This window comes from Tuber melanosporum (assembly GCF_000151645.1).
Source record: "Tuber melanosporum whole genome shotgun sequence assembly, scaffold_9, strain Mel28".
In the NCBI taxonomy this organism is placed as follows: Eukaryota; Fungi; Ascomycota; class Pezizomycetes; order Pezizales; family Tuberaceae; genus Tuber; species Tuber melanosporum.
In genome coordinates this window covers 533,890-558,841 of record NW_003299139.1, presented here as the reverse complement: position 1 = coordinate 558,841, position 24,952 = coordinate 533,890, and the positions used below count along the sequence as shown (strand labels likewise).

Sequence of the window (24,952 nt, the reverse complement as noted above, 5' to 3'; positions counted from 1 at the left end):
TGCTCGCCAGGTACTGTACCCCTGTTCGTCACGTCTTTTGGTACATTCGAGTACGAGTAATTGTGCATGCAATACATCAATTGAGCTATCTGCTTCTACCATCACTTCCGTTTCCGGTTTCATTTCCAAGCGTGAGTGCTATTAATTAATGCCTTGCCAAAGCTTATCCGGAGTTTTTCTGGCCGGGATGCCAGGAGCATGGTTTCTCGGGCCGGGTAAGCCCGGTACAGTACCTGGATATGGTGAGAGACATCTGTAGCCCGAGCGTTTTTCAAGAAAAATGTGGAGCAGGTTCAATCCCCGAAGGATTTTCAACAACCACTCCCATGGGAATTATGGCTTTATTAGATGACAAAGTATGTGATGCACTGCACACTTTCAGAGAGAAAATAAAGTATCTCAAGTTTTCAAGGAGATATTTGGATTTAAAAGTAGGTTGAGCTTTTTGTGGAGGTTGATGAATTTCTAAGACATATTAATGACTGTTAATTTCCTTGGCGCATACAGTTAACCGTCAATTCCTAGGACATTATCCTGTATTAATACGATGCTTGGCACATGAACATGTTATTACTAAACCTGTATAGATGTCCGCATGCTCCAGCTACACAGGTCCCTCACCATACCCCTGTAGATCCCCTATTGTCCGAGGACGACAGGACCTTTCCATGCTTTCTCCCCACCCGTAACGCACGATAAGATACATTGTACGAGTTCTTGCTTCCGTTTGTTTTTCTACCGTTGATATATATCCCCCTGATCCGAGTGTTAACATTGAATCATCTCAACCTATTCCAGGAACCCAAACAATGTATAGCAAAACCGTTCAAGGGGATCTCCCTACCACTGAGCTTGCTCGTTGGCGTCTCAAGACAGAGGATGGCCGTCAAACATGGCATTACCTTAAGACTGACGAGGAAGTTGCTGCATGGCCTCAGTCTGTTGCCGATAAGTACCATCTCGGTCTCCCAACTGTATGGCTCATGTCCCTTCTCCCCTTTTTTTCGTCGCTGGTATCTGATTTGTGTATAGGACCTCCCCATATTACCAACACCGGGTACACCCTTGGATGCTGCACGAAATGGCCTGTCATTTTTCTCCAAGCTTCAACTCTCCGAGGGGCAATGGGCATGTGAATACGGTGGCCCAATGTTTCTTCTACCAGCAACTATGATTGCCTACTTTGTTACTAATAGCGAAATCCCGGAAGAGTGGAGGATTGAAATACAACGCTATCTTGCTGCTCGGGCACACCCCGAGGATGGAGGTTGGGGATTACACATTGAGGGCGAATCAACTGTTTTTGGTACCGCTCTCAACTACGTGGTTCTTCGTATCGTTGGGATGTCACCAGATCACCCCGTTTGTATCAGGGCACGGAAGACACTTCATTCTCTTGGAGGAGCCTTGCAATCTCCACTGTGGGGGAAGGTCATGCTATCGTTGATGGGATGCTACAGGTGGGAGGGTGTGAATCCAATCCCACCAGAGTTGTGGCTACTGCCGAATTGGGTGCCATTTCATCCCTGGAGGTGGTGGGTACATAATCGGCAAGTCTTCTTGGCTATGTCCTATCTCTACTCGTTGAAGAAGGCTCGGCCTGTTGATGATATTACAATCGCCCTCCGGAAAGAATTGTATGTTGAATCCTATGATTCGATTGATTTCTCCCTACACAGGAACACGGTTGCCCCGAAGGACATCTACCATCCGCACACTAAGGCTTTGGATGCGTTGAATGAGATCTTGGCGGTATGGGGGAAATGGATTTGCCCCAGCAAACTGCAGGAGATTGCTCGTAATCACGTCTACAAACTCATCAAGCTTGAGGACGAGAATTCTGACTATTGCTGCCTCGGGCCTGTGAACAATCCCCTGAACTTTGTCGCGCGTTACTTCACAGAAGGCGAGAGCCATGCTGTAAATATGCACCGGGAGACAATTAAGGACTTTTTATGGATGAAGAACGAAGGGATGTTGGCCAACGGTACTGATGGCGTACAATGTTGGGATACAAGCTTTCTCATTCAGGGTGTTATCGAATGCGGGTTCGGTGAAGATCCCCAGTATAGGGATATGCTTATCAAGGCATTGCAGTTTCTCGATACTCAGCAAATTAGGGAGGAGCCGAAGGAGAAGGATTTCTCTTATCGCCAGCAACGTAAAGGCGCCTGGCCATTTAGTAAGAGGGCGCAAGGATACACTGTCTGTGATACCACCGCCGAGGGACTTAAATCAGTTCTTCTACTTCAGGACGTCCCGTATAGTTCCCCACTTTAAGTTCAAGTAGACAAAAGCTGACAGTAATGATCATTAGCGGTATGCCAAAGTTGGTCTCTGACGAGCGCCTTCAAGATAGTGTCGAAGTCCTTCTCACCATGCAGAATGCCAATGGCGGATTCGCCAGCTACGAACTTATCCGTGCTGGCCCATGGCTGGAATCCCTCAATGCTGCCGAAGTATTCGGCCGTATCATGGTGGAATATCCGTATCCTGAATGCTCGACCGCAACCATTATGGGTCTTCAGCAGTTCGTCAAGACCTACCCCAATCATCCACGAAGGACGAGGATTGAGAATGTTGTTGGACGGACCGTCCAGTACATCAAGAAGGCCCAGGAACCGGATGGAAGTTGGTACGGGAGCTGGGGTATTTGTTTCACGTATGCCACTATGTTTGCCACCGAGGCCTTGAAGAGCACAGGCGAAACCTACGAGAACAGCCCGACGATGAGAAAAGCGGTTGAATTCCTGTTGAGCAAGCAACGAGATGATGGGGGGTGGGGCGAGAGCTACAAGAGCTGTGAGACCGGTATCTATACCGAGCATAAGGAGACCCAAGTTGTGAATACTGCTTGGGCAGTGATTGCTTTGATGAACGCTGGATACAAGGAGCGTGGGCCAATTGAAAGGGGAATCAAGGTAAGCACACAGTTCTATTGGGCTCGTTGGGGAGACGCTAATTTCTACAGTTGATCATGCGACGCCAACAACCGAATGGCGAATGGCTGCAAGAGGCGATTGAAGGTGTTTTTAACAAGAGCTGGTTAGTCCATCTTTGACCTTTTTGATTTGTTTTGGGCTAATAATTGTAGTATGATCTCGTACCCGAACTATAAATTTACGTTCACTATCAAAGCGCTTGGAATTTATGCTAGGATCTTTGGCAATGAGGTTTGTTAGGCGAGCAGCTGCGAGATGCCAGCAAGATAGTTTGGGAAAACAGCTGAATCTAATGGTTTAATGGTGTTTGAAGGCTATACCTCAGGGCTTGTATGATTTATATAGATTAGCTATTTCGCGAAGGCTTAACTTGCAAAGGATAGATTTTACCTTATTTTTATAGGATCCGTATTCTTTGGATCGGTTCAGTGTAACTTGACTACTAACTTGTCACGAATTGAGGGGGCTTCCTAGATCCCATTTTGGCTTGAAGCTTGTAAAAGCAATTGTCTAGGACCAAGCACTGTAGGCTGCTATCATACTTTCCTCAACTTGATTCGGTCATTGGTTCCTCTAATCCACCTTCACTAACGAGCACGCGTTAGCCCGAGCCGATCACTCACAACTTCCGCCTCACGATTCACGGAAGGTATCATCATACACACTATGCCTGTGCCGACATCTCGTTGTATCATATGGTAGCCACCACCTCTTTTGTTGCCCATCACTCTTGACAAGGCTTTAGGTCTGGTGCGTATGTAATTCACCACACACACCAACAACCTTAAGACAATATCCCTTCCATATGCCCGAAGCTGTGAACGAAACTCGGAAGGGATAGCCGCTTCTGCGTCCACGCGAGATTTGCACTGATGAAATGTGGGACGCTTATCGACACCCCGAGTAGAATAACATTGTATCGTATATGGTATCCTAGCATCCCTGGCCATCCGGTGTCAATGATCGCCATTCAGGAATCCTTGGCGTCCATAGAGGGGGTGTAAGTGTAGGGAGACGAAGAAGAAAATTTTCTTTTAAAAAAAAAAAAGTACCATACAAAAGGGGAAGGGGGAAAACTCTATAATCTAAGCCTTCCCGCTCGAGCAGTGGCTTTACCCCCCCGCGTGCGATCAGCCTTCCATCAGCAAACGAGAGAAGTATTCCCTTCGGATTTGTTCAGCACGTCAGGGCCAACCGACGCCTTCCCATCCCAGTAACAAACTTTGCCAGTTCCTCATACGCCCTCCATCACCAGCAAACGGAGAGGAGATCTCGTTCGCTCGTGTTTGCCGACCCGACCTGCCGGGGTTGGCGTCTTTCCGTCCTGCCGGGAGCTTGGCTACCTATCCCTCGGACAAACTCCTTCACCAGCATACGAGGGCAGTGTTTTTTCTCGCTCTGTCTAAAGTGTTGGGATCGACATACTGTATTCCCGCGACGGGAGCAGCTCTTGCCATTCCCTCGCGCTCAACTCACTTTCCGCGCAGCGTACGCGGGTTGGTGTTGTGCCCCATGCGCGGCCCGTCGGGGATAACATCTTTGCATCCACTTAATATATAATAATTATGGTTGTAACTGCAAGTGAGGCGTTGCGACACTCGCCCGGTCATTTTCGCCTCTCCGCCTTTACCTTATGGTTAGACCCACAAATCTTTACCCTCCCTACCACCCAGATCTATAGAAACGACCTATTAGGGACCCCGGATGATCAATCCCACCACGAGCGAAATCGAGCTATTGGGATCCTGCCGATGGCGCGAGTCATCACGAGGAAGGCGGCTCCGATAAGCTATAACCACCGCAAGAATCCTTTTACAGCGCAGCGACCGGCGATAAGCCGGTTCTGCGGAGCGTACCGTACCGAATAAGAGCGACACCTGAAAGTAAGTCAAAATAAGGCGAAACTAAGCCTCCCCTCCCCCCCACTCCGGTGTGGCGGTGAGGGTGGGCACCCCGGACTGGTCATTTACGATATTATGGGTGAGCAGGTCTGATACCCGGTTCACACCATGCCTTCATAGAGCAGTCGTGAACTGAGCATTGGGCATGATATATTATCATACATGCTGAGGAACAATCGGGGGGGCACAACGAGAAGAACAAGGGCGCTCCCCAGTGGTGCGGTCGAGAACGTGAGTATGGTAAATTAAATGATATCGGTGAAGCGCTCAAGGCGATGATGTGCTCGGGGGAACAGATGAGATCCTTATCCGTCGAGTGACCACCCATGACTGGGATCACGTGGGATATTCTGTATCATATTATCATGCTCAGGTATCATGACATTGTATCGTATCATATCAAAATCGCGGGGTTAAGATCTCTACACCTGATTACCAATCCACCAATCCCCCCCCCCCCAAAAAAAAAGAGAGATCCCGTTAACATTTTGTAGATCTCGCCCCAATTGCATCACCACCACCACCAATCCGTGATCTTCTACTCGGGTACTCCTTGGTCGACGGTGCTACCTGTAGTGTATATACCGGTACCGGTACCTACCACTCCCCCTACCACTCCCTCTCCCCCTCCCCAACCACCACTACATTCCACACTACTTGAGCACGAGTACTACATTACAAAATGACCCAACCCTACACCGCCACAACAGAATCCCACAAAACCTCCATGCTCTCCCGGAAATTCGGTCAGGAGATAATAAACTACTTCTCCGGCAGCCCGCTTAACCGTGTCTCCTTCCTTCGCTCAAGCACCGCATTCCTGCGCGCCGCGCTGCCGCGGTCCAAGTTCCTACTGATGCGGGACTTGGAGCCGCTCGCGGCGAGCAAGACCACGCTTGCGTGGGTGGGGTACGAGACTGTGCGCGAGCTCGTAGGGAACCCGTTTGACACGGAGGAGGAAGAGTTTTTGAGGGGCTATGATTCTAGGGTTGAGATTCCAACGTTGGTATTTTTGGGGATGAATGAGGAGGGGACGGGTGGTGGTGGTGGTGGGGAGAGCTTTGAGTTTGAAGGGGAGGGCGGAAAATATGTTGGAGGGCCGTGCTTCGCTTTGGATGTTACGGAAAAAGGGAGTTTGAAGGAGGAGTGTGAGAAGGTGCAGGAGGAGGCAGTGAAGGGGGCGGAAGGAAGAGAGTTTAGGAAAGTTAGATTGGATTTGAGCCTTGTCCCTTCGGATGGTAACTGCCCCGTGCCATATAAATATGTGGGAGTGGGGAGCTGATGGCGGTGAGAGTATAGCGGCGATACTAGCCCAAGCAAGAAGTCTCCTAGACTGGAATAATCGCAATCAGGTACTCTACCCCTCATCACCCCACTATATACCCCGCAAACGCCGCTAAAACATCCACAGTTCTGTTCAGCCTGCGGCGCCCGGACTGTCTCCGTCCACGCCGGAACCAAACGCATCTGCCCACCCTCCGACAAGGCATTCCAAAAGGATCCCGAAGGCCCACCATTCGAGCGACCACCCTGCATCTCCCGAAAGGGCATCCACAACATCGCAGTACTCCCCCCCCCTCATTTCCCATACACTCCCGCTAATATCCCCAGTTCCCGCGCACCGACCCGACCGTAATAATGGCCATCATAAACTCCACCGGCGACAAAGTCCTCTTAGGCCGTCAACGCCGCTGGCCAAAAGAGTCCCCCCCCCCCCCGATTCTGCACACGCTCACTAACATAAGCCAGCTTTTATTCCACCCTCGCCGGCTTCTGCGAGCCCGCCGAGTCAGTAGAAGATGCCGTGCGTCGCGAGACCTGGGAAGAATCTGGCGTGCGTGTGGGCCGCGTGGTAATCCACAGCACGCAACCATGGCCGTACCCGGCGAATCTGATGATGGGTGCGATCGGTGAGGCGCTCCCGGGTGGGGAGGAGATTGTCTTGAAGCATGATCCTGAGTTAGAGGATGCTCAGTGGGTGGAGGTTGGGCGGGTTAGGAACGCGCTCCAGGAGAGCACTGGAACGCCGGATGTGGAGGTTGAAGGGGCTATTGAGGTTTGTTCTTCTTTGAGAAAGGGGGGGGCGGGAGGAGGCTAATACCAGCGGGTGGTTTTTTTTTGATTTGTAGGGACAGTTACGACTTCCGCCATCGACTGCTATCGCGCATCAATTGCTTCTTGCGGTGGTCAATGGGTTTCATCTGGCAAAGCTTTAGGTCACATCTTGCATACAATAGCACAACATGCACTATGATACTCGCCCCAGGCAAGAGATATCCGAAAATACGAGTCGTGATTTTGTATCGTGTGCACAGATGTTTCGCCTTGCTTTAAGAACCCCTGTTTTCGGATACTTCTTGCCTGGGACGAGCAGAGCACGCCCCTCCACCTCTCGAGAATAAAAATACCATTTATTTACCACCACCCTACTCGCTTGTCAGTCCATTCACCCATCACATGTACTCACTCGACCCCGTTATCTAATCACATCCACCAACCAACCGACCAATCAACTGATCGCCAACCCACCAAACCAAAAAAAGTAGAGTAATGAAAGGAGATTCGTTCATCATACAGGGAAGGGACCAAAAGTAGGGTGAAAGGCGCTCAATGTACAATAAAAAAGTGTCAGCTGCCTTGTACGAAAGTAAGTAGGTTAGTAAGAGGGAAAAGGAAGAAATAAAAACTCCCAGGAATGAGATCAAGAAAATGAAAAAACGCGAATCGCCGACGCCCGCTCGTGCTCATGCTAGCTAAGGTATCATCAAGGATGAACGATAGGTAAATGTGGTAAGAGGTAGTGGAGAATAGAGAGAGGGAGAGGGAAAGAGTTACAAATAGTATCGTAAATAACAGCAAGGTAATTTAGCGCGACAAAAATTCATGAAGTGGGGGGTGATATCAAGCAAGGGAAAAAAAGAAAAAAGCCCCGGTACACTCGTTGGAATCTTACAAACTGCCCACATCTCCCCCCATTGTTGATCTTGTTGGAAATGTTAGCGAACTGATGGAAGAAGTGAAAAATGAAACAGGGAGAACTGTCTTTTAAAAATACGGGATTAAAAGGAGATTGCTAAATGTTGAGAAAATTTTGAAAACGAAGAGCCCTAGACAAGACTAGACCAAACTAGCCTGTTACATAGTACGAGTAAGAAGAAAAGGAAAGAAAAACAAGAAGCGCCTTCAGCCCAACGTTCTACCTCAAATGCTTTTTGTGCTAAACGGAAGGAAATAAAGGAAAAGTGGGAGTAAAAAAGTAGGTGAAAAAAGTGCGATATAGGATGAACGCAACAGAAGATCTTTTTTACCACTCCTCACGCTGAGATCGGAGGTACTTCCTGGCTAGCTCATCGCCCCCCTGAGCAGACAATTCCATCCAATGGTAAGCAACGCACATTGTCGCAGGATCCCGCTTCTCGGGATCTTCGCCCTTGGCGACCATCATCTCTGGCCTGAACGTATCCTTCGGCTTAGACAGCGGTTTGGTCGACCGCGGTAGCAAGGTTGGGTTAGTGAGGTAGAAGATGGCCAGTTCGCGCTGGGCCGCAGGGTCGCCTTCCTTTGCCGCGATGTTCCACATTGTGGCCGCGTCCTGCATTGTGTAACGGCTGTACTCCTTGTTCTCGCCTTTGTTGCCCTTCTCCTTGCCAGACTCTGATTCTCGCTGAGTGGTATCCTTGGCTACAATCTCATCTGCGATCTCAGCCATGGTCCTACAGACGTCCTGCTTTAATCCGAGGGCTGCCAATCCGGTGTCCCAGAACGCTTTCCCAATGGCGGTCCTGTCCAAAATAGAAGCGGGGACGAAGGCGGCGACAAACTGCAAATCACGGAATAACGTTTTGGGTCGAATTTCTGCTTGTCTGAACAAATCTTGCAAAACTTCCACAATCATGTCCGCACTAGGAGCCGCGGTATGGGTTGGCGAGCGAGCACCACTTGGAGTCATAAGAGGTGAAGCTACAGCACCACTATTCATGACATTCGACCTCCTCTCCTCAAGGTTGGCCATCGCCTCCTCAATATTGCTTGGCTGGTTGAGTTGTAGACTACATATCCTGGAAGAGGCCTCTCCCATAGCCTCCAAAAACGGCGAACTGGGCATCGATGGAAGAGTAGGCTTGCGCATGCATGAAGGAGACCGGGCGGAGAGAGATGCAACTATGAGAAGCTCCAGCTCATAGATAGCTTGTAATTTCTGGAATGGGTTGGGGTGAGTAGAAAATTGCATGAGTAACCTCCGGAAGGCATGGCCATAGGGGAACGCCATGAAGCCGCCTTTCTTAGCAGCGGAAAGGGTTGAAGTCCGGGCAGTGGCATCGCTAGATGATGAGTTCTCCTCTCCAGAGTGGGCTTCACGGCCAACATTTTCTAAAGTGGCAACCGGCGCCGCCAACTCTCCCTTTTTCTCCTTGCCTAAAGCCTCAAAAGTGCCCGTGTTAGCGGATTTCCGAACGTTTTTGGTGCTCTTCTTTCTAGCCAGTTTCTTATTGCCAGATCCACCACTGTTCTTTGATGATTGCTTCTCCGGAACCTTTCGCTTGGCCTCTTCCTGCTCTTCCTTCCTCTGGATACACTCATCACCTAGGCCACCCGAAAACCATCCGTCTGTTTCACTGCCCTTGCTGAAGACCTCCAGACCAAGGTCACTCAAGAGAAGGCCGGTTAGTGATTGCTTCAACTCTCCTAGGAATTTCCTTTTTTGATGGTTAACTGTCTCCAAGGATTTGGATAATGAAGTTGGTGAATGTGCAGTTTTGGGTCTACCGGAACTGGAATTATTGCTGTGAGAAGAAAACGGGGACCAATAGGTATTGTGAGTTTCTGGTTGCAAAGCCGGACTGGGCATGCCAAACAAATCTTGTCTGTCAATGGAATCCATAAGGCCGGCATTGGATTTTGTCCTTCCTTTACCACGGCTCGATGGGAGATCATGGATAGAGTTGACGATGCTTGCAGACCGGTTCCTGCCGAAAATGTCACTGGTACTTGGCCTTCGAAGCATATCCAGGCCGCGCTTAACACGCCCATCCTCATGATCATCATCTCCTGACACACTTAGGGTACCCACACCTGCCAAGTAGAGTTCGCCCTTCTGGCGGTTAATAGCCATTTCTCGGTCGTCCCGGGAAAATAGCTCACTCGACCATAGAACGGGGCCATCAAGTATCCCATCGCCAACAAGTTTAGTAACACATTTATCGATCTCAAGGCAAAAGCGGTGAATCCTCTCTTCCCCCTTGCAAAAGTTCTCAACTGAATATCTGCTAAGGTACTCGAAGGTCATGCTTGCTTGCTCATCACTCAGCTTGTTGAGTCCTCCGTGCTCTGGCTGGGCAGCAAGGATGTCGATCAGAGTATCCGATTTCAAAAGCGAGAAGCTGCTAGCCGACATTCGGTGGCTGAGATTGCGAGAAGAGCTTTTGGTCTTTGTGTCTGTCTTGGGCCGTTGGGGCATACCCATCTTCTTCAGGGCCAAGGCGACATTGCGAGCCTCATCGTATGCTGCCGAATTGCGCACATCCGTGACATACCACATCTTGTCACGAAGATCCTTGATCTTACGCATCATCTCGTCCACAGCGGTTTCATGTCGCTCTTGGGCAAGGGTAAGCCAAACAAACCATGCTTCGCATTCCTCAATCCCAGCTGCTGATCTCTCTATTGAATCGCGGGGATCTCTCGAAAAGATGTGAAGCAATGGGGCATACTCATCACGCTGAAGTGACGGGGGAAGTTTCCGAGCCTGAAATACCGCCCGATGATATTGCTGTGAAGAAACATAGTCTCCTCTGGCCAAACATTGCGTGGAGGCAGCCTGAAGCATAGTGAAAAGGAGTGAGGGTGGTGTTTGGGCACGCTGCTTAGGTTTATCAAGATTGTCCTTGAGAGCAGCGCCCCGTGAGCGGTCTGGAGCTGGTGCCTTTGATTGGCCCGCCGTAATCATCGCTGTTAGATTGCTCTGGGGATGGAATGGATTACTGGGATCTAGCTTAGTCTCTGGAACTGTTTCAACAATTGGAATAGTCGGAACACTGGGTGCACTGTTGGCTTTCGCGGCCGACGGCCTATTACTGAACTTGGGATTCTCGGAGACCGGCTCCTCGGGAATCTCGAACTCGGCCACCAACTTCATGACTGACTCTTTAAGTTGATTATAAACTCTGTCAAGGCCCGAAACCTCAAGCGGCGCCTCGTCTTCACTATCGCTATTGTGCCCTTCGTCATCGTCATCATCGTCATCCTCATCCCAATCTTTCCGCATCCTCAAACTTAGTTCCTTTCCGTCCGGGGAGACGTAGATAACCGCCCACTTTTCAGCGCAGGGATGACATTTTCCAGATGTAACATCAGGTCCAAGTCTGCCCATCATTGCCTCGACAGCTGATCTAACTTCCAAGCCAAATTTCTCTAAAGAGTTCGGGTCCGAACTAGATGGGTGGAAGGTTTGGGTGTTGAAAGAAAAGGATGATGGTGACGCCAAAGGAACGGATGTAAACGACCGTCTGTCATCCGGAAAGCTTGATCGTTCGAGTAAAGGATAAGTCATCGATGCTGATTCACTAGTAACAGAAGAACCAGATCCACTAAGGACCGAACCTGAACCGATCTCAAATACGGCATTCGGAGACTTGCCGAATATCTGCCGAGAGGATGATCTGCTGCCCATGGTTCCCCGGATATCACGTCCTTCTACCATAGCAGATGAACCCTGCGGATACAACGCTCGATAAAGGGTGACAATGTCTGCTGGGCATAGTACAATGAATGGCTGAACCTCTGTTGTTTCTCGAGGAGAAGTGATGGCCTTAGTTGGGAGAAGAACAGGTGTTGAATCGCTGGGGTGTGGGTTTCGAAACCTGCCAAGCAAGTTCTCAATATGGCTCCGAACCACAGGCTCCACGGGATTATTGGTTTTCCTGAATACGCTCAGTAAGTTACATTTCCCGGAGCAATAAATCTAGAATCAACCTACCAGTCACCAAAGACAACGCCAACCGCATGATTGTATATTTTTTTCAAAACTGGTCGCAAAATCTTTAACCTAGCGTGTTCACTAATATGATGACCTGTCATAATCCCGTAGTACTGGTGGATCCGTTAGCTACATGATCCCAACCACCCCCACAAGGGTGATCACCATACATACCTCTGGGTAAGCGACTCCATTGGTCAAAAACCGCTGGAAGAACCATTTCGCCACAAGAATAATTTCTGCTTGGCGTTGCTTCTTTGGATCATCAATTTTCTGTAAGATAGCATGTCCCAATTCGAGGATGCCTTCCGGGATTCCTCCAGCGCTGGGCTCGTCGTCCAAAACCTCAAGCAATTTCTTCTCCGCCTTAATCCAAAATTCTTCTGCAAGAAGGTCCTGCTTTCCACGAAGATCCGCTTGAGAACCACCATTATTTTCATCCACCAGAAATGATCCCTCCTGGATAAGGTTCATCAAACAAATTTCCAAGTTGGCTTTGGCGGGCCATTCCCGCATCGCTGCCCACGAATCCATAACAACCAACAGGAAAGATTCCCCCTTATTCTCACATATTAACTTAGCGCAAGTAGTAGCCCAAACATCTGTTCGCCGTCTGTCCTCCGCAGAATCAGGCCCTGTAGAGTTCGCAAATATTGTGTGTAATATGGTGTATAATGGGTCATTGCGGTGGAAAGCAAGAAGTCGCTCTACTGGACTAGGTACGGGAATTTGGGAGGTGGTATTTCTAGAGGCCGCATTGCCACGTCTAGGCACCTGCTGGGGAAGGATGGATTCCTGTGGGTTCGGTTGATAGTGATGTCGGACCAAGCTCTCCAACTCAGAATTCGTAAGACGAGCAAGGCGATTTGCAAGAAATGTTGGGCTAGACCTGATCATTGAAATGAATGAGAGTATAGTGTCCCGTGCCTGGACCGGAATCTCATGAAGAAAAGACGTCAAACCTCTAGGGCCTTCGTTGTCGTCGGAAGAATTTGAGGGCTTTGCCGAATCCAATTCGGGTTCGAGCATAGCGAACCGGCGCGTCGCCTCACATGAATTCCTAACATCATGAAGCGCATTGTACAGGGTGGCGAAATCAGATTTCTGATCGGATTTGAAGTAATCAACTAATGCTTTATGGCAAAGTTCACCTGACCTAGTTAACCGCGCCGAAACAGCACTCGATACTAATGATTTGTGCAGACGTATGCGGCTCTGAAAGTGTTTGTGTTCCTGGTAAGATTGTAATTTGACCAGATGCGCTAACTCGGCAAGTGATGTGGTTTGGCCAACGAAAGCAGAAGGAACAGAAGAGATGTATGAATCGCCGGAAAGCAAAGGTAGTTGACCAGAAGGAGCGGAGGCAGAAACAGGCAAACTGGGCCGATGCTTCAAGGACGGATGCCGGCCTTGGGCTATCGTCATATTTTGCGGTGGTGGAGTGGCAGACGGAGATGGGGGAGCCGACGTGCTTGCTTGAGTGGGTTGAGAAGGGATGGGAGAAGAAGTTCGAGATGGAGGTTGAGGGGGGGCTACAAGACAGAATCAGTGGTGGTTAGCTGATGTAGCAGAAAAATACGGTAACGAAAAAGAGCAACAATGCCGGCGCTTGGTATGCCTCTGCTTTGCTCCTGCCTTGCCTCGTGCTTTTTCCCGATGTGTGGGGTGCGCTTCTTTCTTTCTGCTCAACCTGCTGCCACGCTGGCAACGCAGCACAACAAAAACAGGAAAAGCAAGGCACACGCAGGAGATAACAGAGCCGCGCGGCGGAGGGATCAACAAAAACAGAATAAGTTCTTCATAATTAAACCATAGAGAAGCGGGAATGCATACGGCTAGTCGAAGGGGAGAAAGACTCGGAAACCTTCATGTGTCCATGAGATATGGTACTGTAGCTGTTGCTATAAAGTATGCCGATCTTGGAAAAGAGAAAAAAGAGAAAGAAAAAAACTAAAAGTTGAGTAACCTCTTTCCCAGGAGCGGGTAAAGTAGTAACTTAGTGCAGTTTGCAGTTGAAGTGTAGCGTGCGAAAACGCGGAAATAGAGGGACTTTCAAAAGATGGATAGATGGAGAAGGAGAGAAAGAAAGTTTTCTTTTTCTTCTTCTACTTCTACTTCTATCTTTCCTTTTTCTCCCTGTCTTTCCTTCTTTTCTCGTGGTAGTTGAGAATAAGGTGTAGTGGGTGTAGTGGGGATAGGGTGGGTAAGGTAAGGACTTCGGATGGAGGGGGGGGTAAGAGTGGGAGAGGAAAAAAGTTGATCTCGACCAGCAAAAAAAATGTATCCCGCGAGGCGAACGCCCTCCCTCTCAGTCAGCGCAACCCGAGATGAGAAATGGCGATGGCGAAGATTACACTCAGAAAGAGGAACAAATGGGGGGGTAGCCAGTACTAAGGTAACTGAGTCCTGCAGTAGGGAGCAGTACTCGAGTACTCGTACTAAAGTCGGAGATGGAAAGGGGAGTGGGTGGCGGGGAAGGGAATGTGAATGGGTGGAAATGTGCCAAAGGTGAGAGAGATGCTGAGGTAGGCTTAGATTGCTGTGATGCTGTGATGCTACTGCCGGTGGTGATGGCTTGCTGTTGCTTCTGCTGTGCCTTCTTCGCTTTCTCCTGATCCCTTCGTTCCTTCTGTATCGTTCCTGTTCCTTCGTTCTCGTGGAATACCGGTACTGTAACTTGTTGGCTGGATCACTACTGGCTAGTGATCCTTAACTTACTGTTATTATTTTCTATTCTCTCTTTCCCGATTTCTTCTTCCGTTCACTGCCGGTGGTTCTTTTTTGCCAGGCTCGCTCGTACAGTGAGTGGTTCGTTGTGCTGGCTTAGATGATGTACGAGCAGTTGGGGTGGGATTGGAGGAGAGGGGAGGTTGGCGCAGATATCAATACCGGTAATAATGATGGTAGCAAGAGTGTTCGCAATGCACCACCCACCAATTAATTCACCCTCTACACCCCCCAAATGTTCCCATTATGTGAGGTCTGCACTTCATCCCAAAGCGAAATGGATGTCTGCTCGAATGTGATATTCCCACTCGCACGCTGTGCACACTGAAAAGTGCTCGCTGCCAGAAGCCGGGGAAACAGAGAAGAATGGGCCATTGTCAGCCCGGTGAATACTTTTGGTTGCTATGACGGGCACACTGTCAAAGTTGGTACCACGCACTCGCTGGTTCATCCGCCTGCCCCCCCCCCACAACCACGATGAGCGACTCCTGCTCGAGCAGACGGGGCCATTCTTGGCAAAAATTCGAAAACACACGAATTCACTATCATAATCCAAATTTATTATAGACTCATGCCTAAATAGGACTTGCCAGTCCCTTTTTTTATCAGCATGGTCTTGGTGGATTGTGACATACTGTAGACTTGACAATCTATGATGGAGTTCAAAACCAGCTGCACCTACACATATTAATTCCTTTATCTTGCTCAGCTAGAACGCTATATTACCAAGAAATTAACCCATGAAGATATTCCGCGATTGATACCCTGTTGACATAGGGATCAATACTTGGAAATAGTTATTATGGTCAAGTGTTGATATGATAGGTTTCTTGTCGAGGTGTCTTCTGTGCCCTAACCACTTGTAGGCGTCGCACACCATATCAACAGCTTCACTGGGGGTTCGGGATGCCCATATAAATTTACACAAGTACGAGTACAGTACCGTACTCGCAGTAAGGAGAACAGGGATCGGATGGATTGAGGTGGGGAAGGGCCGTTGCAGATCAGTTAGTCCCTTCTTCTAAAAAGTGACAGAGCAAACGACAGGCATCTATTTTTTCCAAGCACCTTGGCATTGTCTTTTTTTTTCCTTTTTCGCCATTATGAACCCAGTTATTTTTGCCCTTTGAGGGATGGTGACCCACTGGGTTGGATGGAAAGCCTCCCAGAGTTTTTCCTTTCCCCTACGAACCCTGCTCATCCTTCCTTTAGAATCCGTTTGCCTCCGATTATTACTGTATCTGTTGATGCTTGAGGGTTGACAGCCTGCCCCGAATTACGAGTTAGACTCGGGTGGTTGCACAGCGATAACTGTACGGTACGAGTAGTCTACAGATGGAGCAGTTGGCTGAACGTTGGGCTAAGGAACTTTTTTTGATGTCAGCCTCAGCCTTCAGCCTTCAGACGTCAAGTGCTCAGATCCCAACTGGTGGTAGACCAGCATCAACTCTTTGTGACACCTGGTTCTGTTCTGTGACTTGAACAAGGCGGCAAACATCGAGTACAGTACTCGAGTATGGTAGCCCTATCTATCTCAGGTTCACAGCACCATCTTTATCGCCAGCAACAATCGTGACCCCGCCCGGCAACACCTGACGTCGGCTTGAATTCTACTCGTCGGGGATTGTCGACGCTTTGGCACAGTACCGTACTGTGCTACAAGTACGAGTGGTACCGGTACTTGAGTCCCCCGCCGGTGGGCAACATGCTTAGTCTACGAGTACTGTACAGTACTCGTACCGGTACAAGTACTACCGGTATGGCCATTGTCCCTGTCAACGAGTCTCCTGATGGGTGCCACCCGTTGCCATGAGCCAAGCGCGGTTACAATCCCTGCAACAGCTGCTTAGGCAACTTAAAGATTCATCTACCTGTACTCGAATACCCGAGTACTGTATCATACACCATGCGCCAAACCGTGCCTACCGCTAGGCAAGGCCCATCCTGAGTCCTACATACTCAAGTACCGGTACTATATCGTACCTATGATCTCTTCATCCGGTCCAAAATCCAATCCCTCTCTATGGCCCCACGGTACTGGTCCGTTAATCATACTGTACCGGTAGTACTCGAGTAATTGATCCACAGGATTGGTTGCCCGGCAACCCGTTTCTATCGTCATTCCAGCTCATCCGCTGCTAGTAACCGTGCCAAGGTTGCGAAAGCCCAGACTGTGATGGCTCAGCCTCATCCAGCAGGCAGATCCATCCGTCGTTCTCCCGAGCTGTTCGTCAGTTTTTCGGCTCATCTGACAACCGAGCCCCTCACTACAAGTATTCGATGGCCACTTGCTTGTCTGCACTTCGCTTCCCTTCCTTCCAACGATCCAGACAAACCAAGCTCTCATCCGCCGTACTCGAGTGCTTGAGCACAATCGTGCACCTCTGCTACAGTTTATGGTCAGCATATCTCTCCAAATCCATCCCTCCTCCTTGCTTACCCCTCGAGAGAAAAAGAAAAAAGAAAAAAAAAAAACCGGGAAACCTATCGCATGGAAAGGCATCTTACCTTCCGCGATTGGATAAGTTAACTAATAGGGTGTGGGTGTTTTGCACCAAGAAGGGTTTGGCGCAGAATACAACTGAGTTTGCCAACTCATCAGTGCATACCGATAACATGCACTCACTGCACTAGAAAAGGGTTTATTCATTTCAAAGAAAGAGAGCGAGAGCGAGAGAAAGAGGTAAGAAAGAGCACTGGGATGCTTTTTTCTTTTCTCTTTCGTCCCTCATGCACGTCGTCAGGAAACCTACTACTCGTATTTGACTTGGCATGCGTTACATTACGGCGGGGCGGGGCTTTCCACTCATCTCTCCCCTTGATGAAAGTTGCTAGTTTTGGGGTCTTTTTTGTTTTGAAACCTCTCGTGGGGGGTTTCGCTTCCATTCCATTTCATGTTCTAAAACTATCCCTTGTACGTTTGCTATCGGTATTGTTGACTTCAATATCAATTTATTATCCTGATAGTTACTATGATAGATACGGTTGTTCTACCGGTACTGTATGATACCGGACACTGTGGCAACTGGCTTGCGTTGTCGCCCTCGTCAAGCCTTGCGGACCATTCTTGTGCGAAATACGTCTACTTTTGGCGAAAGCCTACCATACATGCCGCCTGCGCATCACTGAGATCACTGCAAGCATCGATATCCTGTTGCTCCCTTGCGACAAGATAGCGCGCTTGTTCAATCAAGCTGGGCTGTTTCCAGTCCCCCGGTCCTCTGAGATCCAATGGACGGATATTGATCACAATTTTTCCACCCCCACTATGAGGATGGCTACAGATATCAATCAACACCAATTGACAAAACACAATTGGTGAAAACCCATTCTGCCCTGCTTAATGCTTTAAACGCTGCGTTGTTTCATGTATATCTTTTCCCTTCACCATTTTTATCAGTGGGTCTTTTTTTTCTTCTTTTCTTCTTTCAATTCTTCCCCTTCCTTTTCTCCTCTGGGCACTGATACGACACTGACACGGGGAATCACAATCATCCACCACCCACGGCTGCTTGCGAGTTTTCCAAGAAACGGAAAACACATTTGCACCCGGTCCTCATTCTCACTACCTCGAGCAGATTCCAGGAATCCTACCTTCTGTACATTCATACCGAGGCACTGTACACACTTTCCGCCGTTCTGAGATCCAGGACCCTTCGGCATGGTACTTGTTTGCGTGCGATTGATCCCATCCTTCCAACGCCGACAAATATAACAGACAGGACATGGACAAGTACTCAGTAATTAATTAACAATCGCAAAAGTCTCTATCGATGCCTCGATGCACCGAAACCATGTGCCAATTCGCCGACTTTGGTTAACCAAGCCTTCCTCCACCCACCCTACACCAGCCATCTTCCCGACCCTGTCTTCACCACGATACAGGTACTCCAAGGCACATCTAACTAACCTTGGGGAACCACCTCTCCACTTCAAACCCCTTCCGTCCTCGCACATACATCCCCCTCTGCCGCTCCAACCACCCACAGGGCCCACCAAACCCCCAACATAGAAAATAATAATACGTGGCAGCCCGAGAGCAGAATAAGGCTATCTTCCTCCCTTTCTCCCCACTTCCTACTACATTACTGGTCCAGATGTGCGGTGATTCCGCCAGTCTTACCCATTTTCTTCTGCCTCCTGTACCGATATAGATATGCCCGATGGGTTTCTAGGATAGTGATATATGGCATGCAGGATATAAGGCTGGAGCTACTATCAACACTACACCAACCCACTATCTCGGAGGGGAGGGGGGCTACTTTAGCTCTTTGCATACAAATACAATTAGCCCTACTCCCACTCCCAAGAGGAAATGATGAAGGGAAGGAGCGAAGGCATCGGCATGAGAAGATGCCAACTGGAACGAGCTGGATTTATCCAGGCTTGAACATGATTTGGCAGTTAGTTGAAGTATTTAGAATGTGCTCATGTACTGTACCGTACTGTACGAGTACGGGCTTCACATGATACTTATTCTAATAAAAGTATCATAATTTGAATGGACAACAAAGTTCTCCCCCTTCTTTTCCATCTCCCTCTCCCTCTTCTCCCATACTAGAACTCATCCATTCATCAACTTGCGTGATGGATGAGTGGATGGATGGATGGATGGATGAGCCTACATCCACAGCATGTCTACTCTGGTCCAGTTCGATGCCCATCGGCGCTTAAACTCATCCGGCAACATCTGATCTGGTGTTTCCTTTTTTCCTCTTTCTTCCCTCCTTCCGTCCGTCGCGAATAAAGTGTGTTTACCGTATGGTGAAATGTTCGTTAGCATTTCGCAAACTCTAGAAAGAAAGAAAGAAAAAGGGAAAAAATAGCTACCTCTTCGCCCATGCATACGTTCCATGCGTTCGATCGATTGATGGGTCCGCCCAGCACTGTACTGCGTGGTGCTGTACTTGAGTACTCGTACTGGTACTGTATGATAGTTCGGTATGGTAGGGTACCGGCAGTCGATAGATGCAAGGTATCATGACATGGATTCCTTCATGCAGCGATCTCGATGATGAAAAGGTAAAAATAAAAATAAAAATAAATAAAAGTCATTTGTTACTCCTCCCTCCCTCCCTCCTCTCAGTTTTGAGTTGAAGGGTTCAGAAATTTATGGTGGGAGCTTTCTGTTGGATCATAGAATTTATCTGTTTAAGGCACTGTACACATCTATAGTGGGAGCTTGTATACTGTACTCGTACGGTACTAGTAAAACCGGTCAACCGACCCAAGGCCACACAATTCCTGACACATTGGGCCATGGTTCTTCATACGCAAAATGGAGAGCTGATGAGCTGCTGCGGGATATGATCCTGTGGAAAATGATTTCCTACTTGTCTTTGTCAGGTTTCATACGTGTAATTTCATTTTGGTGGGATGAGTTACGGTAGAAATTTGGAAAAACAGCAGTTTCTACGGGAATGGCCTGTTACCCAAATTATTATTTTTCTACACTCTAGATTTTTTCCTAAATTCCTACGGAAGTCCTTCATCAAGGAAATTATTTGTTGCGATGTGCAAAGGTCTCACTTTTTTTTTTTTTTCCTTCAACGTTACAGTACTACCCGTTTTCAAAAGTATCCGGAAACGCGCGGCACAAGTGCTACAGGTACAGTGCAACACGGCCGGTTGAAATGGCTGCCGGGGACAATATCGCACCAGTAGCCAAGGCATAAGTTAGTAGTTGTTCCTCAGCTCAACCCCCCACCAAGAGCCTCAACTTATTTTCCGACTACCCCATACCGACGGGAATCGTTCCGCTTCTGCCAAACAACCTCTTTTCATGCCAGTAAGCCTACGTCCTGCTCACATGCTCATCCATCACACAATATGGAGGATTGGGGATCTCCGTGGGCTGATGATGAGAAACTCGGTGACAAAGACGACAGGCCCGGAAGAAAACTTTCGCCGGGAGTGAAGGATGCCGAGGGGGAGGAGGAGGGTAAAAATCTGGGGAAGAAGGGAGAGAAAGAGGCAGTAATAACCCCTGTTATGGAGGAGAAACAGGATGTTGGGGCAGCGGACCTGGCGGTGGATTGGGACAACGGGTTTGCTGATTCGTTGGCTTGGGCGAATGCCACTCCGGCAGTGCAGGTCGAGGATGGAGATAGCTTTGGATGGGGGGCTTTGCGCTCGGAGAATTTCACGGGGGCAGGGGCAGGGGGGGGTGGTGATTCGGGGGAAGAGGGAGAAGGAAGAATCGAAGATGACTGGAGGGGTAGCAATAAGGGCGAGGGCCCCAAGACTGCCAATCTTCACCCGATAGCTACCGATGAAGTCAATGCGTGGGGTGCCGGCTCGGATTGGGGGGATCCTAGAACTCCCAGGACTCCAGAACCTCGAATTGAGGGAATGAACGATGCACTGGGTTTATCCTCAGATGAGGTGGGGGATAATACCCCTGATGGGGCGTTCGATGCAGAAGTGAAAGCTCCAGATGTCGAGAGACATGACCAACTCATTGATGCAGCAAACCTCCTGAACAGTTCTACCAAACAGTTGGTAAGCGATGGGGAAACCCAGAATGTGGGACAGAGCTCGGCAGACAATTTGCAAGCAGTTCTGGAGGCCGTTTCAGACCCCACTCCTCCGAAGACTCAAGAGGACTCAAAGAACGCCAGTCCACCACCACTAGAACCCCATCTGGCCACCTCGCCGATCTGCGGGGCAAACTCTCCCAAAGACGGCTCCACGAGTGTTACTGTTAGTGACCAAGGTGATGACGACGATGATTTTGGGGACTTCGCAGCGGAAGGCGGGGGGGGATTCGAGGAACCCCAAGCTTCCATGCCGGAGCCAGTACTTCCTGCTGCAATCAAAGCACCTCCGCCGGACTCTTTTGGGATAGATATCTCTCTTGTTTCAAAGTTGTACCCGATCCCAACCAGCCGCCCAGACCCGCCACCAATCAAGGAAATTATCTCAACTACAGATTCGTGAGTGGGCAGTTACCCTATTTAATGTTCGTATTTAATTTTTGAATAGCCGAAAAACCTGGTATCGGCTGTCGGCGAGCGGGACCATTAGGAGGAACCGTAGCGGCGACGACGACTACGTTCGGGTTATGTGGGTTGGGTCGAAGGTGCAGGAAGGTGTGAACAAGATTGTGGAGAAGTGGATGACAGAGGACAGAAATTCGGGAGGGGGTAGTTTGATGGGTGGGGGGAAAAGGGTGAGTGCTATGTTTGGATGGGGGGACAGCAGCTCGAAGACTTCAGATCAGAAGCCAATCTCTCTGGAGAGAGCCGTCCCGCAATTACCGAGCAGAGGCCGTTCTCGCAAGGCAAGTGGTCCCAGACCTGTTTCTATCTCCACACAAAGTCTACTCTCGAAACCTGCCTTAGTTGGGATTCCGAGTTCTTTAGAGTCGGTGGGCGGTGGATCTGCTCCATCAAACCAGGTTGCAAACTTCGGATGGGGTAGCACGCAACCTCGGCCTGGTGATGAGAAAACACCTTCTACACCATTAAAGACGATTCTCCATAGTTCGACAAGCCATTCGCTGTCGCCCCAACTAACCCCCCACAAAATATCACCAGCACCTCCCCCACCGCCTACGACTCCTAGCGATTCAGCTGGGAGTTCGATGGCAGCAGCATCAACCACTCTATCTCCAACTCTTTCACCAACTGCGGGTACCAAAAATTGCCCCATCGCTCCGGCCCCGGAATTTCCCCCGACAGTGGATAATTCGATCACAGCAGATCCTCTCCCTGCAGGTCTGCCCACTGATGCGCAAGCACCCGGTTTAGCCTCCGCATCCGGCTTTGATGATTGGAGTGCTTTGGAGAACATATCGGCAAGTGCGCCACCTGCATCTGCAAATAGCCAATCGTGCAGTTATGACGAGCGGGGCGCATTCGAAGGTCTTGCAGTGTCAGGGAGTTCTTCCTCAGCACCCAAAAAAGTTGCTCCAGCGATTGGATCACAAAATCCCCCTGTGGCAACAAACCTCAAGCCCGCTGTCCCAGCACCAATGCCACCGGCCCAGTCCTCATCCGAATCAGATAGGAAGCTCAACTCAGCTCGAGCAGCACTCGAGCCAGCTGATACAGCTATCGATGACTGGGGTGATCTTAAATCCTTGTCATCTCAACCCCCGAAATCCCAAACCCCATCAAATATATTGTCTTCACATGTCCCCATAGATCAAAACACTAATTCGCTCGCCTGGTCCGAATCGAAAGATCTGAAAACCTCTCAATCGGGTCTAGTCGAAGGTTCTCGAGAGGGCTCAAGGCTTTCGATTCCTCCAACTCCAAATATGTCGGGCGGTGGGAGCTTTATTTCTGCACCGATGAACGGAAGCGCCTCTGATGGTATCAAAAAGAACCCTGTCATATCTAATGTGCAAACACAACAAGACAGCGATGAAGGTGATGATTGGGGCGAAATGGTCCAATCGCCAATCATACCTACAGGAGTTCCCGGCTTTCCAGAAGCACTAAGGGTGCCAGCTCTTGCTTCATCACAAGATATCACTAGTCTCAACGCTTCGACCTCGCCAGCGCCACTGATCCCTCAACCTATGCTGACACTAGGCCCGGCATCCGTACCGCCTTTGGCGTCTGCTCAAGCTATACAACCAACATCGGCACTTTCTGCTACCTTGAACCCGAGCGATTTTGGGCAAAAATCAGGATCTAGCATTGGAGATTCTTGGGATTTATCCTTCTTCGAAGGGCCCCCAACGCCTAACAGTGGCTTCTCCATTCCTAAGGATATCTCAGAGCCTGCTAACCAAGATCTGTGGGACACGCCCGCTGTTGCGCAAGGCAAAGTCCAAGAGTCAGCGGATGACAGGGCAGTCAGAGAGATTGTGGGAGGGTTGCCAGATCTGAGCTATATGCTCGGCTGAGGAGGGCCACGGGCCCTTCGGGAGATTTAAAATTCAAACTGTAATAATATACGTAGGTCATTAAAGAGATGTAGTTTCCCTGTAGTTACTAGTTTGTATTTTCTTCGCATAATATGGAGTTTACATGGTTCTGAAGAATTTCCATTTCATTTCGCCTCGTTTATGTAAAGTCATTGTGATAGATATTATGGAGAGTGTTTCATTGAATAAAAATTAATACATTCAATAGAACAAGTTATCCGCATAACCCTCAGATGGTTTCTCCATGCACGGTGACATACGGCCGGGGGAAAAGGCCTAAGACAAAGGTTACTGTAACTCCAGCTGTTTCATAATGTTAGTCAACTGCCAAGAATCGGCGAGAAGGCTCAAAGCCAACTGCCAATTTTTCAATCTTGGACTATGACACACCCACGCAACACAACATCCACCCTCAGCCCGCTAACGTTCATGTTGGAAAAACAATAACGCTCCGACACCGATACCTTCTAAAAGGCAAAAAACCGCCTTTGGGCAAACCAAATACGTCATGGACATCCGGACTGTTGCTATTGACCTCTGGGTCAAAAGAAAAAAAAGTTACCGATAGTGATTAAAAGGTTATGGTTAGACTATGGGATACTTGAGTCCCCTCTCACCCATCTCTGACTAATCGCGAAAGAAAGGGAAGAAATGACGAGAGCGTATGTGTCCTTGCTGGGCCATCGATCATGCTCCTACAAAGCTCTACCGTGCCCTGCTGAATGGACTCCGCTACACCACCCCTACCGGCACCTTGATTAAACCATCAGCTTGGATATAATACGGTAGATTTCATATACTGTTTTAACTCTTCCATCGACAGGCCTGCGGGGAGTTTTTTTTTGTCTTTTCATTTTATTTTTCTTTATTACGAACGAGACTCCCTTTGACAAACGGAGACCATGGATATCGGTCTGATATTTATTTATTTCCCTGGCTATCGCTCTATATCGCCGAGAATTCAACTGATCTATCGAGACAAAAACGGCCGCTATTCCGTTTGTTAACTTAGGTTACTGATTTGTTTTCCAGAACTCTATTCCGCTATCGTTTGAAGTGGTCGGCCAATGCCCTGTCGACTTGAGGAGTTCGATGAAGGCGTCTGCGCCATCACCTCGACTCGGATGTCTGAGACAAAGATATTTATCCCCACATGTCCTCTCATCAACAACACGGAGAATTAAATGCTTTTCAGCCCACGTCGTTACCGTCGGGCCAGTCTAATTCTATCAAGTGATATTCTGACCGATTATGAACTATGGGTTTTGTTCCTCTAACTCCCTATATTTTTTGTTCTATTCCTTATCCTCCTTTCATGTTCCCTTTGCTCCCAGGGCAAAGCAACCTAGGGCAAAACAGGCTTTGTCCCTTGCGCTCCGGAGGGAAATCAGCCAAGTTTGCGTAGGTGCTTGTTTTTGATACTACAGTATTGTTTGTTCATCTGGCTAGTGGGTTAGGTTCCCCAAAGGGATGGTCTTCCTTTAGTAGTATCTCCTTATACCTATCGCATATGGAGTGGATTATCACC

General features: G+C 49.0%; 5 protein-coding genes; 4 read left to right on the top strand and 1 right to left on the bottom strand.

Annotated features, from left to right (window-relative positions):
- The first annotated feature begins 648 nt into the window (after positions 1–648).
- Positions 649–3,336, top strand: GSTUM_00011699001 (uncharacterized protein). XM_002842074.2 has 6 exons: positions 649–707; positions 799–974; positions 1,033–2,261; positions 2,318–2,921; positions 2,972–3,045; positions 3,095–3,336. Exons 2-6 carry the CDS (start codon positions 810–812, stop codon positions 3,180–3,182), a joined length of 2,160 nt encoding a protein of 719 aa, XP_002842120.1. The 5' UTR covers positions 649–707; positions 799–809; the 3' UTR covers positions 3,183–3,336.
- Positions 3,337–5,377: 2,041 nt separating this feature from the next.
- GSTUM_00011698001 (uncharacterized protein) lies at positions 5,378–7,059 on the top strand (the record flags this gene model as incomplete). XM_002842073.2 has 6 exons in its annotated part: positions 5,378–6,081; positions 6,143–6,195; positions 6,255–6,407; positions 6,455–6,546; positions 6,593–6,899; positions 6,973–7,059. The coding sequence occupies exons 1-6, from the start codon at positions 5,526–5,528 to the stop codon at positions 7,057–7,059; spliced, it is 1,248 nt and encodes a 415-aa protein (XP_002842119.1). The 5' UTR covers positions 5,378–5,525.
- A 177-nt stretch (positions 7,060–7,236) lies between these two features.
- GSTUM_00011697001 (uncharacterized protein) lies at positions 7,237–13,244 on the bottom strand (the record flags this gene model as incomplete). XM_002842072.2 has 3 exons in its annotated part: positions 7,237–11,763; positions 11,820–11,932; positions 11,994–13,244. The coding sequence occupies 3 exons, from the start codon at positions 13,242–13,244 to the stop codon at positions 8,148–8,150; spliced, it is 4,980 nt and encodes a 1,659-aa protein (XP_002842118.1). The 3' UTR covers positions 7,237–8,147.
- Positions 13,245–16,447: 3,203 nt separating this feature from the next.
- Positions 16,448–18,389, top strand: GSTUM_00011696001 (uncharacterized protein). XM_052355842.1 has 2 exons: positions 16,448–16,938; positions 16,995–18,389. The coding sequence occupies exon 2, from the start codon at positions 17,248–17,250 to the stop codon at positions 17,551–17,553; it is 306 nt and encodes a 101-aa protein (XP_052211807.1). The 5' UTR covers positions 16,448–16,938; positions 16,995–17,247; the 3' UTR covers positions 17,554–18,389.
- A 1,671-nt stretch (positions 18,390–20,060) lies between these two features.
- Positions 20,061–23,541, top strand: GSTUM_00011695001 (uncharacterized protein). XM_002842070.2 has 2 exons: positions 20,061–21,481; positions 21,531–23,541. Exons 1-2 carry the CDS (start codon positions 20,376–20,378, stop codon positions 23,401–23,403), a joined length of 2,979 nt encoding a protein of 992 aa, XP_002842116.1. The 5' UTR covers positions 20,061–20,375; the 3' UTR covers positions 23,404–23,541.
- Positions 23,542–24,952: the final 1,411 nt, after the last annotated feature.

Coding starts and splice junctions, on each gene's coding strand:
- GSTUM_00011699001 (XM_002842074.2), top strand. CDS start 810: ATGTATAGCAAAACCGTTCAAGGGGATCTCCCTACCACTGAGCTTGCT. Junction 2,922..2,971: donor CAATTGAAAGGGGAATCAAG/GTAAGCACACAG, acceptor TAATTTCTACAG/TTGATCATGCGACGCCAACA. Junction 3,046..3,094: donor GGTGTTTTTAACAAGAGCTG/GTTAGTCCATCT, acceptor TAATAATTGTAG/TATGATCTCGTACCCGAACT.
- GSTUM_00011696001 (XM_052355842.1), top strand. CDS start 17,248: ATGCTTTTTTCTTTTCTCTTTCGTCCCTCATGCACGTCGTCAGGAAAC.
- GSTUM_00011695001 (XM_002842070.2), top strand. CDS start 20,376: ATGGAGGATTGGGGATCTCCGTGGGCTGATGATGAGAAACTCGGTGAC. Junction 21,482..21,530: donor ATTATCTCAACTACAGATTC/GTGAGTGGGCAG, acceptor ATTTTTGAATAG/CCGAAAAACCTGGTATCGGC.